This window comes from Ixodes scapularis, unplaced genomic scaffold (assembly GCF_016920785.2).
Source record: "Ixodes scapularis isolate PalLabHiFi unplaced genomic scaffold, ASM1692078v2 PGA_scaffold7__128_contigs__length_106722199, whole genome shotgun sequence".
Lineage (NCBI taxonomy): Eukaryota > Metazoa > Arthropoda > Arachnida > Ixodida > Ixodidae > Ixodes > Ixodes scapularis.
In genome coordinates, this window is record NW_024609882.1 from 24,668,841 (window position 1) to 24,684,169 (window position 15,329).

At 45.9% G+C, this 15,329-nt stretch overlaps 1 protein-coding gene across 1 annotated transcript in view; it reads right to left on the reverse strand.

Annotated features, from left to right (window-relative positions):
• The window catches only part of LOC8025812 (oxysterol-binding protein-related protein 1), a 63,891-nt gene that overhangs the window by 33,957 nt on the left and 14,605 nt on the right, over nucleotides 1-15,329 (reverse strand). The window contains exons 10-14 of the mRNA XM_029969497.4: nucleotides 11,511-11,574; nucleotides 10,913-11,014; nucleotides 9,474-9,599; nucleotides 6,010-6,222; nucleotides 4,808-4,979 (exon numbers count right to left, since the gene is read on the reverse strand). Coding sequence (XP_029825357.3) covers nucleotides 4,808-4,979; nucleotides 6,010-6,222; nucleotides 9,474-9,599; nucleotides 10,913-11,014; nucleotides 11,511-11,574 — 677 coding nt within the window. The remainder of the gene's footprint in view (nucleotides 1-4,807; nucleotides 4,980-6,009; nucleotides 6,223-9,473; nucleotides 9,600-10,912; nucleotides 11,015-11,510; nucleotides 11,575-15,329) is intronic.

Here is a 15,329-nt window from a genome sequence, read left to right on the forward strand (position 1 = left end):
TCTCCACTGTCTGGCTTTTCAACGAGAGCTCAGAAGAAAACACAAAACAGGAGACTAGACGCAGTCCGATCAAGCTGACGCGCACGAACGAACCCCACGAAGCCGTCAGGCACGGGAATAAAAAAGATAAAAAATACTGCGCGATCGTTGTCACTACCCCCCAACGAACCAACGTTATGCTGACAGCAAAGACGGACCAAGCAGACCATCGCAAAGTTCAAGCACGAGCCAAAAAACCTACCCTGGCTACAGCTGGCCGCTGTTGTGGAGCTCTCATAGCGACCACCACCGCCGTACGAGTACAGGTATTCCGCAATAGACGCGAGCATGAGCACGACACTTCACTTCGGCCCCTAAAGGTTCGCGGACGATGCGGCACTCGGCCGCGAAATGCTGGAGCGGCTTCGTCGAAACGTTCACTGCCGACACATCAAAAGAAGGATTGCAGCAGGCGACACATTTGCAGACGCGCAACTTCGGGAGACGGACGAAGCTAGCAGACGGAAAGAGACGCTGGCTCCGGTAGGATGCGGCAGTCGGCTGCCAAGTTGTTGCGAAACGCAAGCGCTTCGGTCACCACGGCACTTCTGCGGAAGGAGCCAAGGATCGCGTTTGCGAGTTTGGACCCGGGATGTCAAAGGGATCGAAAGGCTCACGACTTGAGAAAGGCCGCAAACGGTCCGAGCGGCCGTGAAACGCGAACGACAACGAAGAATGACGCGGGCAACACAGCACCGGATGTGACGAAATAAAAAGGTGACGAATCGGAGGTGATGTCAAAGAATGTGTGGCATCGTGAATAGATCGGATGACCGATCGACCGAAACGGGAGGCGGCTTGCGCCACCTAGGTGCGGGCATTGACGCTAATTAGGACGCTCGACCCCCAGTGACGCTACTTACAATAAGGTTTCGGTGCAATTGATTACTGATTACCCTCTAAAGGATAAGAACCCTTTCCTCGGCTTGCTCCACCAGACTGGCAATCTCTCCACCTTCCCGGTGTCTGTTTTTATTTTGTTTTACATCCCCTGATGAAGTGTTATTATTATGTCAGAATGTGCATTATGAAGTAGTTGTCACATAAATGCATGCCAGTACAAAAATTAATATAAAAACCCACGGAACTGAGGGGTGAACTCCTGACACCCAAGACAGCAGTGTGAGCTTATGCCCAACATGCTGCTGAGCAGCGGTGCATTAAACACATTTGGCCACTGAAAAAACTTGACCTTTTTTCTTTTTAGTTGTAAACTGTGAAGCAACAAAAAGACTAGGGGGATGAACTATGGGCTGCAACAACCAGATGACATCACAGGGACGACTTCAATATTGTTTGATGGTCATAGTCGCCCAGGTGAGCTGTAGCTCCGAAGATGAGAGGAGTACCCTCTTTCAATGCACGGCTACGTCACCATGCCCCTTCGCAGCGAATGGAGCTGGTTACACACACCATTCACTGCAAAAACAGCAAATGCATGCAAGAAAGAAATGCAAACAAAAGCAGAAAACAGCAAATGAAAACTGTGGGCAAGACTGAACTGTGCAGCGGTTACAAAAAGGTCTTTTAGCTTGTGCTATTCACTTTCAGGATGCTTACACTCGTCCCCTAGTACACGACCTAGAAGATTGTGTATCGTTCCCATTTCCTAGAACAAAGGCACAAATACACAGAAGAACTGAATGCAAAATGACCAACTAGAAGGTCATTACCACCTGTAGCCCCGGGGAGGTGAACAGAAGGTACCCCGTTCAATCGCTAGTCCGCACCAGATGGTGGTAAAACAAAGTCGCCCCTTCATCGTACTAGTGTGGCACAGGCAGTGGTAGCACAGAACGATTATGCTAGTGTCATTGTTGGGAAGTAAAGGGTGTTCCAAAAAAAAATTTGCAGGTTTTCTTTTTATCGCAAAAATAAACTATGCATGGCAGAACGCTCATTCTCTGCCGAAAGGTAGCACTAAAGGTTCTAGCCAGATGCCCAAGTTTTAGCACAAAACAATATTTTAATCAAAAGTTATAAGTAATTTTCTGATAATTTCAATGGGAAAATGGGGCCCATTTTGTCCGATTTCGGTTTTTGCTGCCATACAGCGCCATGCATTCCAGAGTTCTGTCGGCCACCATTTTCCCAGTGACATTTTCAGAAATTAATTTATAAATTTTGAATAAAATATCAGTTCGCGCTGAAACTTCGGCATCTGGTTGTGACCTCTAGCGCTACCTTCGGGCGGAGAATGAGCGTTCGGCGATGCCTAGTTCATTTTTGCGGTGAAAGAAAACCCTGTAAATTTGTTTCGGGCCACACTGTACTTTAAGTACATTGTATTCAAAGTGCCGTTACAAGTAGGTTTAAAAACCTTGTAGTTTACTTGAAGTATGTTCTCTGGGTATGTACTTTACTTAACAGTATTTTTTTCTGGTGCTTTGCAAAGTAAGTACAACTCCCAACTTCAAAGTACATTCCCCAAATTTGTTTTTGTTAAATTTGTTTAAAAAAAAATTATACTTTGTCAACTGAAAAAAAAAAAAAAAAATTAAAGTCAGCACTTTTATTTTGGTGAAGAAGGAAGACCAGCGAAGCTGCACTATGGTGGGAATGAAGTATTTATAAAGGTAAAGATTAAGTTGTGATTGGGTAATTGGTTCTTTGAACGATTAAAGGATCAGACATAAATATAACGATCCAATGTTGTTATAATTTCATAACCATTTTCGTGAGGGCCTTGTGATTGTTGTGGTACACTGCCATAGGGTGTATGCTAACAGCAGGCACATTCTTCGTGAAGATCAAGTATATACACGTCCGATGCCTGGTCATGGGCACCGTAGGTTTGTTCACACACGCAAGCCCGAAGCGCTTGATCAAAAACGAAGTGAACCACATTTCCTCCTGGTGTGCAATGTTAATGTTAAAGTCACCTATCACTACGCAGACATGTCGTCGTCGAGCATCACCTAGCCAAAGACGTCCTCCATGAATGCTTCAATGTCTCTTGGGCGTCGTGGGGGGAACATACATGACGGCGACCACCGGACCATCGTGCACCTTGACGGAAAGGCTGGAAAGTTTGCCGCCATCTATGAGCGACGACGGCAACGAGATTGCTTGTCTGGTTCCCGCCGTCGCTCATACTAGATGGCGGTAGCTGTCCAGAGTTTTGTGTAGTTTTGTGCTGACATTTGTTTGGTACCAGACACGAAACTGGGAAACTAGCCCTTAACAGCTTCGCTGTTAAAAATACTGCGAGGGACATTCTACTCTCACTAGAAACATGAGCAGATGACGCATCGCTCCGTTTGTACTGGGAGCGGCTTTCCAGCGGCAGTTCAAACTCTCGCTACTTCTCGCTCGACTAGCGCAAGAGGGGAGGTTAAAATTATTAGGAGAGAACACTCCTCCACGAGAGGATTGCTCGCGGAAGCTACGGGGCTGACGTCATGCACTCTCCTAGCCACGCTCTCTTCAGCCTGAAAGACTGTGTTAAAAAGTAGTTGTGCTTTACTTCGACAGTAAATTTTATGTATAGTACTTCACTTCAAGTACACTGCACCCAGTCAACCTACTACTTTACTTGGAGTACATGACCTCTCGTCTACTTTGTACCTCAAATACTTTTAAGATGCACTTTACCCAACACTGGTTAGTGTGAAGAAACTGCGTAAACACATGGAGATTGGATGGTGCAGATGGTAGCTGGGAGCCATTTCTGCGATGGCAATGTAAACGCGACTTTCTCGGAGCCTGAGACGCGGTAGAACAAATGTGGCAGAGCCGAGCAGAGCTCTGACACAATCTCACAGCAAAAAATAACCAAATGCTCTAACATACTACCTTTACTTGTTGCTATTGTTCTCGCAATGTAAGCTCATCTAATGGAGCGTCTGGTTTTTCTGTGCTCTTTCTCCGTGGAAACCCGGAGCGCTAGTTTCACGCAGTAGAATGCCACCGAGAGCAAAACAAATGCACTCGAGGAAGACTTCTGGCTGGTACTGGTGTTCAATCAACGAGGAGACGAGCACCGAGTCATCGTTCGGCTCATACTCGGTTTATCAACTTCCATCCCTGGCTGGGTACCAGAAATGATTAGGTGCCAAGCCATATTGCCGCATGCATGGCTGAGATGGAACGCTTCTCCGTTTTTCTGCAGAATTCATGTTTACTCTTGCACCCAGTGAAGTAGATAAGGAGCCCAACGTGGCCTTGCTGACGCACTCTCCAGACGACAGACTCTAGTGCTGGCCGTCACGCCGACACCTCGACACTCGCCGCTGCTGCTTTAGTGACGCTAGTTCTTTTGTTTGTGGCACAAGTTCGCCAATTAAACCTTTATTTTCAGTTTAAAGCTTGTCAACCCTTTTCCATCTGCAACAATATAACATATTCTGAGTTAAAAGGGGCGACTTTGGAAAGCCATACCATTGAACGATTGGACACAGGCACTGCATCAGAGTTCGGCAGGGCGGACGGACAATCAAGCTCAAGATCGGGTTCAACAAATGCGGCTCCAAACCGTCTAAAGGGGTGTCCGAACAGGACACTACAAAATGCACGACTCCGACAAATCGTGAAAATTGAAGCGGGCGCGAAGCGGGCGCGTCCGCTTCAATTTTTACGATTTGTCGGAGTCGTGTGTTTTGTAGTGTCCTGTTTGGACACCCCTTTAGAGTTGCAAAAACTCCGCACGAGATGGCGCAACCTGTCCAACCGAACTTCATTGCCCGGTCGGTACGATTAAACAAATAGCTGTGCTCATCCCTTTTTTTCAATGACCTTAGCCAAAAAAAAAAAAGAAAAAGCCACTGACCTCCTTCGAAGGCATCAAAGAACTCGTCGTCCGAATGCAGCGGAGCTTCCTCCTCGACTCCGGTGTTGCTTAGGGTGCACTCTAGGTGATGGTGCTCACGGGCAAGCACGCTCAATGACTCCTGCAGGACTCTCGAGCGCTCCCGCTCCTGGTCCAGGCGTGCAGATCGAGCCTGACAAACAACGACCACAGAGATGCCTGCGTCACGAAACCTCGGCCGATACGCCAACTTTAACGGTTCACAAGAAAATTTCAAGCACGCACCAACGAATGAATACAACCACACAGCGTTTTCTCGCTGAAACCGCATTACATCTATTGCATTGTCACATGAGCTCGTCGGCAGGGTGCTTGTTGCAACTTAGACTTGGCAGATGGCCATGAAGGCTGTATCTCATACCTACTGAAAAATAAGAAAACCGTTTCGTGCACAAAACTTGTGAGCCCACTTATCTGTTCGACGTGCAAAGAGCAAACCGCCGCCATTTACTGAAGACAACTGAATGACCTTTGGAGCACACAAAAAATGGCATGACTAAAATATTAGATACAATTAATCAAAAAAGATAAGCACATAATAATCTGCTCATTAAATAATGAATATCGATGGGATCTATAAGAAATTCGCTAAGCAGAGAGGACGGGTCATGGGGATGCGATTAGTATCAAAGGAAAAAAACTGCCCACAATATTTTCGCGAAAGGCACAAATTGCGTAGCTATACGGCTTGCAAGTTCCTCTGCTCCGTGTGCGTTTAATTACCCCTAAAGAGGCCCTACGTGTTTTTGTCCCCTCCCCCAACCTCAACCAATGACGGCGCGCACTTGGCTGCTTTGTGTGCTTTGTCATCGTGCGTTCCCTGAGCATTCTCTATGTTGCCCTTTGATTGCCGTGCTCTTGCTCGCATTCTGACGCGCCGAAGACGCATTTTGGAACACTTGCTAGCCGTATAACTGCCAATGTGGTTGAGGGCTTGTCAGGCATCATGCTGAAGATTCTTTTTTCCTCCCCTTTTTCTCCAACATTTCTGCAGAAGGAAATTATTGCTATCATTAATAACTCTCCGTGGCAGTACGATACAGATGTCATCCTTCGCTTTCCGTCCGTAAATGGCGCAATTGGCTCCCTGCATGCCCTACGGGAGAGCTAACTCATGGGCTCTGCTCTCGGACAGGTCGGAAACGGCGGCCGTTTGAACGCACCTCTTCCTGCTGTTTGAGGAGGAGGGTGCAACTGCCAAGGCTAGAGGACACGGCCCGGGAGAGTAGAAGGAGCTCCTTCCACTGGGACAGCAGGTCCTGACAGGGTCCCACACAGCTGAGCTGGTGAGCGTCTAGGACTTGCACGAGGTCCGCGTGCATTGCGGTTGCCCGGTCCACCCCGCGCTCCAGGAGCTGCTGCTGTGCCTGCGCCGTCTGTGAGAGAGTGCCACATGCGCTGATGCATCACCGTCTGCTCTGCTCTACCATGATGCACAGGATGTGTTTCTGAGCAGTGCGTTTCATGTCCTGTACTGATTATGCATTGAAAGGGGCTCTGCAATTACTACAAAATACCGGGTGTTTCAGTAAAAAATCGTAAACATCCCTAAAACTAAAGTCTATTAGAAAAAAAAAAAAAAAACTTTTTTGGGTACAAATTGTCAGTCACAACAGATGTCAGAAATTGCACTACCAAACATACTAATTAAAAACTACCACCTAAATTTCGCAAATGAACTTCTTTAATAGTGAAATAAACATATGGTTCTAATTAGAAACTTTCTGAGCGTCACTAAAAGCCCCTAAATCGGTCAATTTCAGGACCACTGAAGCAAGCAAGAAGCATGGGGTGCACTGAAGTTCCCACTCGTGCGGCAGGCACAAGGCCGGCATTGCAAAAATGCAAAGATAAAATATATTTTCCGCACCACCGTTTGGACTCGTGATCCCACACTACCGTGAGGGTCGTCGATATTTTCGGCTCCCCTCGCAGTGCGGGAATGGAAACAGGAAGAATGCAGGAAAGACACGAGAAAAGTAGCGGAAAGGGAGGAGGCGTACTTGAAACCAATGACTCAACATATCTGCCAGACGTTCTGTAGTGTGGGTGTTATCGCAGACAAAGTATGTAGGCTTCTGCTTTACTGCGGCACCGCCAAAAGGCGGATTAGGCCGAATTAGAGCGCAGCTCTTGAGGAGGAGGGGGGAAGGGTACTGAGGGGAGGGTATACCCCTCCTCCCTCCTCATCCCGCCTGCTACTCCTCCCTCCGAGCGGCGTCGCCGTCGGCGTAACTGTGAGGTCACTTGACCCTCGTGACGTCACGTGACCCTCATGACCTCGCGTGACCCTTGTGACCTCACGGGGGTCACGGTTACGCCGACGGTGACACCGACACCGCTCAAGCTGGAAACGGGCGACTAAGAGCTGCACTCTAAAACAGAAAAAAAACGAAAATTGCTGGTTCGCACAAAGCTTCACGGAGTGCACGGTGCACGACACTGTTAGCGTGAATGCGAGTTCCGTGCTTTTTCGCATTATTCTTTGAAAGGCGAGTGGCGGGAACCAAACTTTATCGTCTGGGTTGGTGCCCCACATGAGCACTTTCCAGCACACTACAGCCACCGACCGATTTTTGGAACTTTGCAAGGAACATAAAAAAACGTCGGAACAGAGCAATCCAAAAAATCAGCAGATTAAAAACTTGCCTTTATTACGTCTAGCGTTATGGTCGAGTACTTTCCGCTTTCTTAGTGACACTCCGTGGCAGCGGAACAACAGATGGTGCCTCGACGTCTAAACCAGCGTAGTATGAAAACACAATTCACCGAGATAAGAGGAGAGGCGCAAGTCCACAACTGCAGAATGGGGAATGAACAAAGCAAAATGGTAACAATGTTGATGATAATGACGAACAGCTAAAGAAAAACTGTCAGCCTTTCCACTCTGGTGAAGAAGACCAGCAAAGCTGCATATGGTGGGAATGAAGTATTTATAAATGTAGGGATTAAGGTGTGATTGGGCAATTGTTTATTTGAACGATTAAAAATCAGACATATATATAACGATCTGGGGTTGTTATTTATTTTGTAACTACAGTGACCATGGCCTTGTGATCGCTGTGATACACCGCCATAGGGTGTATGCTGACAGCAGGCACGTTCTACGTGAAGACGAGGTCTATACACGTCCGATGCCTAATCTTGGGCACCGCAGGTTCGTTCACACACGCAAGCTCGAAGCGCTCGAACATAAACGAAGTGAACCACTTTCCCTCCCGGCGTGCAATGTCAACGTTAAGGGGGGACATTGGCTAGAGGTCAAACTTCTGAACTACTGAAGTGATTAGAATGAAATTTGCAGGGGAGATTTAACTTCAGACGTAGGTGTACTGTGCAAACTTTCAGCTCTCTAGGTCAAACTTACATACCTGCATAAGATGATGTGTCACTTTTTGTTAAGAAATCTATGGTATGCAAATGAAGCTATTAAGCACCATTTTGACTGCTAGAATATAAAGTGGGGGATATGGGACTTCGGGCTATCTAGTTTAAATAACTTAAATGTAAATATTTCAGGAAGAGTTATTACCTCAAAAAATAAAAAGCATTTTCTGCCCTGTGTCAAGTTTTGAAAACTTAGTTTTTTATCACTGAGGACTTCCACCTAAAACGAAATAAAGTAGATAGCCCGATTCCCCCAGTAAATTTCAGTTCAGAAACATTTTGATTGTGGTGTCAGAATATTTTTACCTTAGAACAAAAGATTCCTTCGTATGAAATTTGCAGCAAAAAGTGGAACTGAGAAAAATGTAATCAAACATTGAACTCCTCTACTTTGTTACTGCCTCACAATGTGTTGAAAATATTTTATATCAACGCAACTATTTGGCTTATGGTTATCAAATTTGGTGTAAGGGTGTATAACTAGTTTCTAAAACCAAAAACCTCAAACTGAAAAATGAATTTTTTCAAAAATACTTGAAATTTAGGCCCATGTCCCCCCTTAAAGTCACCCGTCACTACGGCAGGCATGTCGTCGCCGAGCATGACCCAGTCGAAGATGCCCATCATGAATGCTTCAATGTCTCTCTTGGGCGTCACGGAGGGGACGTACCCGATGGCAACCACTGGACCATCACGCACCTTGACGGAAAGGCTGGAAAGGTTGCCGCCATTTAGGAGGCTAATACCAAACATTTGTTTGGCATTGGCCTTTCTGTCAAGCCCTTAACTAGCCCTTAACAGCTCCGCTGTAAAAAAAAAAAAGCCGTAGCATAGTGTCACCTAGCGGTAAAACTTAGCAGTAGTCAAGTACTGCTGCCAAACCAAGCCAATCCACGTGAAGCCAAGATAAAATCTAAAGTGGTTGCTTCTCGGTGGCGTTTCCTGCTGATCGCTCGCGACGATTTTGTCCGAAAAATCAAACTTTCAGACTTTAAAACGTTGGCAGTGGATATGCGCTACTTCTATCGCGTAGGGCACAATTCCTCTTTAAGGTCCGAAATATTGAACAAGTTTGAATCATCGGCATCCAAAAGATCGGTCGGCGACTGTAGTAGTTTTGGTGACTGCCTTCAGATTCTAAGAAAAGAACAGAAAAAAAGTGGCAATCGCCTATTGTGCTATCCAGACGAAGGGGTTCGCGGACCCTTGTGAAGAACTGCGGTACATGGACGTCTCTCACCGCCAGCACGTCCTGGATGGATCCCAGGGGCAGCAGGTCTTCTTCATCACTGTCCGATGCAGACATGCCCTGGTGGGTGTAGTGCCTGCTGAACTCTATGTGTTCCTTCAGCTTGCCCACCCAGCGCTGAAACAAACAAACAAAAGTCACCGTGATCCACAGCAGCCAGATGCTCCAGTAATACGAGGATTGGGCGCTCTGAGGACGTCCCAAAAGTTGGACGCGGCCAAAGTAAATCGGCAGACATTTACGGGCAGTACCCAAGGAGTGCGATGACCTACTTTAGGTCACTGCAATTTCTGAGAACTACTGTCGGCGAAAAAGTGGAGAGAATGCTATTTTTTCGAGTACATTCCTCACACTCGATTGGTCGTCCCGTCCCGAAATCCCCGACATTTTCCGTAGCCCGCTATCGGTAACTGTTGATTGTGCTCATACGTCCCAATTTTAATTTATCTGGCACCCATTTCAGGCACCTGAAATTCACTTTCCAGTGCCTGTGACGTCTGCCCCAAAGAACTCGAGATGAAACCGGTGTTACAGCGATGCACCTTTTCAGACAGCTGGACAAAAACAGACTCACCAACGTCCAACGTTTTTTCTATGTCACACCAAAGGCAGTTGGGGAACAAACGACAGACTAATGGCTGGCCGTGATATTAGCATACTTCAACTGGCCTTTCCCTATTTCAAGCTACAATTCAATACCACAGCGGTTCTCAAGTTTTTCAGCACAGATGCAATAAAGCAGCAAAGAAGACTACAGACTTTCTCAGCATTAACACATACAGTACAGAATGTTTTTATAGTTGCACAGCAATGGGTGGCTCAGACCAGCAAAAATAGCACTCATACTGATGGAAAACCATTTGAGGATGATACCTTAGGGCAGTGGTTCTCAAATAGGGTTCCACAAAGCCATTTTTGGGGTCCACAAAGTTTTCGCCTAAAGAACCCTCTCCCTATCCTACCTGAAAAAAAAAAAAAAAAAAACTGTTTTTGTTGACTTTGGTTAGGTAGCACAAGCTACCGCCCGTTATAAAGGGTGCAGCCATTACAATCTATTCATACGTTCCTCCATTTATTTGATGGTTCGTAATTCTCCTGTCTGCATCAGTAAAGGATACCTTTTCACACTGCAATTAGTTGTCTTAGTTTAGCCCCCCCTCTCCCTGCTGGCAAGGGGTCCCCATCGCTCTGGCGGTCCCCAAGGATATACCCAAAAACACCCGCGGTTGAGAACCGCTGCTCTAGAAAACACCTAGAGCAGTGGTTCCACTGCTCTAGGTGTATCCACACAAATCTCAAACCAAAATCTTTAAACCTTCTGTACAGTATGAATTCTCGGCCAGCACAAGCCAACTGCTGCGAGGAAAGACACCATATGGTTTCTGAACAGTCCCCTTTGGGTTCGACCAACAACAGAAGAACGTGCTCACCATACGATCGACCCGATCGTTGTCGTCCGGTGGCACCGTCAATCGCTCGGGCGGATCGTCTGGGAACAACACGACGAAGCCCGCCTCGTCCGTCGGGTCGCACTGGCGGAAGACGGAGACCAAAAGTTCACAAACAAGCTGCACACTTTGAAGCGCAAAATAAATAAAACTTTCGGGTTACATTTTTTTATATAACACATATAGAATAAATATTTACGAAACAGAATGTAGAATGTGCTAAGAGGCTGCAAACAATTAATTATAGCAATGCATTACTACACAGTGGTTTAGGTTTCAGCTGCCCCCCACTCCCTGGTCTGCGAAGACATCCAAAAACCGGGGCTTCCGGCAGTCGAAACCGAAGCCGCCAAGCCAAAACGAATGCAATAAGGGCAATAAGTAATCATTCCTTGTATGTTGCCGTGTTAAGAACCACGTTTTACGTTTAGCTACGCCATACACGCTACTTAAGAGTAAAATAAAAATGCAACCCCCACGAAACCAGTAACTAAGAACCTTGGCGAAAAGTCTAAATGTTACCATAATTCCAACAGTCCGCCGAATTCAGGATGTCACCCAGATTGTGACGCCGTCTCACCTCGACACGTGCCATATCCAGGTAGTGGAATCGCTTGCGTCGCGTGCCTGAAGCTGCATCTCCGCTAACATGTAATAAAAAACCAAAAAACAACAATAAAACATTTATTTTATGTGTCTTAGTCTAATTATTGGTGTTTCAGCAATTACTGTTGAAAATTCGTACCAACAGCATGGTTGAGAAAAAGAAAAAAAGAAGCACTTTCCAGGAACAAATTGATTGCCACAAGAAACATCAAAAATTGAAGAAAAAAAAAATGCTGATTAGTTAAATATTTAGCCAACTTTTGAAATAAGATTTTTTAAAATTATTATTTGTGTTTTTGCACTGCCAGTCTTGCGCCTGCTGCATGAGTGGTAACTTCAGTGCAATCTCTAGCTTCGCACACACTTTAAATGTTTCTAAAGTTGACCTATTTAGGTGTTTTCAATGACGCTGGGCAAGATTCTAACTGGAACCATACGTGTATTTTCGCTAATGAATATGTCTTTTGCCAACCCCGACGTTTGACGTGGCTAAGTAATCGCTCCCGAAATGTCCTTGTCGAGTTACCAGAAATTTTACTGTCCTTTACGTACAATCTATGTCTAAACTCTCACCACTGTCCAGTATGCAAATTTCATTTGATAGAATCGCATCCTCTAGCCTGGACATTTTGACGGATCCCTCAGTTCTTCGCTGGGACTTGGAGAGTCCAGTTACTACACCAACGTTACTACACCACTCAGTTGGGAAACTGCCATAGAGCCTGCTCTGAAAATGTGGCACCGATCCATACTCCAAAACCGAGCTAATGGCAAACACAACGCCGCCATTTCTCCCGCAGCGGCCACTCAGGAACTGCACGTGACTTCTATTTCGGCTTCAATCGGCCATTTTGGCGCCGAAACAGACACGGTGGAAGGGGTTCCAAGGGTGCCAGACCCGTCTCCCAAGCGGACGCGCCGCGGATTACTACCGAAGTTAGAATGCCCCTAGGTCGGGACGCGCTACCTGAAATCGCCGCTGAGGCATGGTTGTATAAAAACAATATTAATTGTGACGCAAAACCTTGCAAACTAAACACTTTAGAAAACATCACGCGCCCTTTATTTTGAACTAAACTCCAATAAAAGTTACTACAAAAAAATGAAAGCCGTTTACAACTCCCTTAACGCCGAATTAGAGCGCAGCACTTGAGGAGGAGGAGGGGAAGGTATGGAGAGGAGGCTATGACCCTCCTCCTCGCCTCCCATTTAGGGGAAATTTCCCCCTAAATTTAGCGGGGAAAAGTTTCCGCTAGATTTAGCGGGGAAATTGTTCCGCTAGATTTAGCGGGGCAATTTTTCCGCTAGATTTAGCAGGGAAACTTTTTCCGCTAGATTTAGTGGGGAAACGTTTTCCGCTAGATTTAGCGGGGAAATTTTTCCGCTCGCGCTCTAAAAGAGTTGTTTTCCGTTGGTTTTTATGCAAAAACATGCTTTCTAAAATCTCAGGGTGACAGCAGTAAAGACAAATGATAAAGAGTGGCGCTGTTGTCATATTTAGCTCGGTCTCGGTGGACGCCAGCGGCTCAGGTTTCAACGGCGAGTTTCCCAACAGAGTGTTCTAGTAACGTTGGTTGAAACTGTGCTACATTTTGTGGAAAGTGCGCCCACTATTTGTAGTCGGGATAATTTGTGCATTTAATGCTGTGCGTGCGTTGTTTTTCTTCTTTTTATCTTCTTGTCTGCACCAATCTGAAGACCAGCATGGCTGTTTTTGGGCACATAAAATAAACAATATTATTATTATTATTACAGTAGTAGTTATGCTTATGCTACTGCTGGGTGTGATATGTGCATAATCACTCTGGCCCAGCCAACCTCGGAGCTGTGAGCGGACATTATTTGAAGTCGGGCTCACAGGATTATCTAAATGTTGATCCTCGTATTGGTCTGCTTTTGACGGCGTTTCCGTCAACAGTAGCTTCCACAAACATTACTTGAAATCATGTTCTAGAATGTCTTTCCAGACTCAACCACAGGCTGTGGTCCGTACCGTCCACGACCGAAATGGCCTACCAGCAGCCGAGTTATGTTGATGAGCGCCTGGAACCACGACACAATTGGCACGGTTGACACTGACACGGCGGGACGCCTTTCTGCCGGCACATCCATTAACGGAATGAGCCACAAGATACCTAGAGCCCTGCATATCTGCCGATTACCCACGGATCATCCATGGATATCCGTAGTAAACTGGTGGATCGGACACCAGGGGCTGCAGATGCGGATTGGATATCCGTGGGTCCGGATTTGTTTTTGTCGAGGCAACCCATAAACATGTGCAACCATACAGTGTGAAGTGTATAAGTGAGTGATACTATGAAGTGCATCATCGAATAAACATATTGCAGAAGCAAACTACTCTTTTAGATAAAAGGTGTCAATCGGGGAGAAAATTGTTCTTTACGCCAAGAAAGATTCGATTATCACTAAAAATTGCTTTAGAGCGTTCTATCTTGCCAAAAAATAGTGTTCCTAGAAAAAGTAAACAATGCAGAACTATCAGTTCCTCCCGGAAACGTGTTCTTGTTTGGCAGGGAAAGAGCGGAAAACTTTCTTCGTGCAAAGGAAACCTAAAACGCTCAAGCCACAAGAGAGTAGAAAAAGCCTGCAAGTGGGTTCTTCGCCTACAAGTATATATTGAAGAAACTGAATTCGATCCTCTAGAGTGGTGGAACTTGCAGCAGCACGAGTTTCCGAACCTCATTCGTGTAGCGCAGCGTGTGCATACCATCCCAGCACCAAAAAAGAGAGACTTCTCATTAGCGGGTATTGAGAGGTGAACCAGTCTAAATCCGTCCAAGTTGATGATATTCTGTGTCTTCTACACAACTTCGACAAGTGATACATTGCGTGCGTATGCGTTTTAGGGGCGAAGCTCCTTAGGGTCTAGCCTTTTCCACCCGTCTGGCGTCCGTGCTCACATCGATTGCACTGCCTCCGGGATCGGCCCACTTTAATAAAAAAATGTACGCTGCACGGGGGTTCGAACTCAGGACCGCTTGCTTACAAGGCAGACGTCTTAACCTTTACGCTACACTCCAACGTTGCATGTAACATCTATACAGGAGAAGGCGCTGCGGTCAAATGCGTATATAATTGCGTTAAATTTTGCATGCGTTGGCTCAACGTTTATAGATAAGAGGGAGCTGTGGTTAAATGCTTAACTGCGTATATAACCACGATCCATACCACACATTCTCTTTCTGACATGGACCGTTGACTTAGGCGGTGGAGATGCGTTCCCACGGCTTCTAGCGGATCCAAGCTGATCCGCTAGAAGAACCACTGGCTCTGCATTTCACCGACCATAAAGCAGTAATAATGAAGTCGAAACGCAACCCGGAACTCAGCACTCAGCATTACCTATGAACAATAAAATCGGTATCATCAGCACCACCAGAGCTTCGCCCCAATCAACATCATTCACCACGTGGAGATGCGGCCTTTTTTTTTTTTTTCTTGACAGTTGGCATTAATTTGTTTTTAAGTATATGGTTCTGAGCATGCAGATGAGGGTTCGTGTTTACAACTGTAACCAATAGGAGGTGTTGCCATTCTTGAATATTGTGATATGTTCCCAGTGGTGTAATTCCGCCTTACCACATATACACGAGTATTTTGCTGCTGCGAGTGAGCGCCTTTTTTCTCCCACTTTTTTACTATTTGGCCTAAAGAAAATGATACACTTTTATTAGCCTGTCCTTTGACAATTTTCATGTTTATAAAATATGCATTTGCTTGAAGTGCGTTTTACCAAGCAAAAAAAAAATATATATAAATTTTCTTGCTT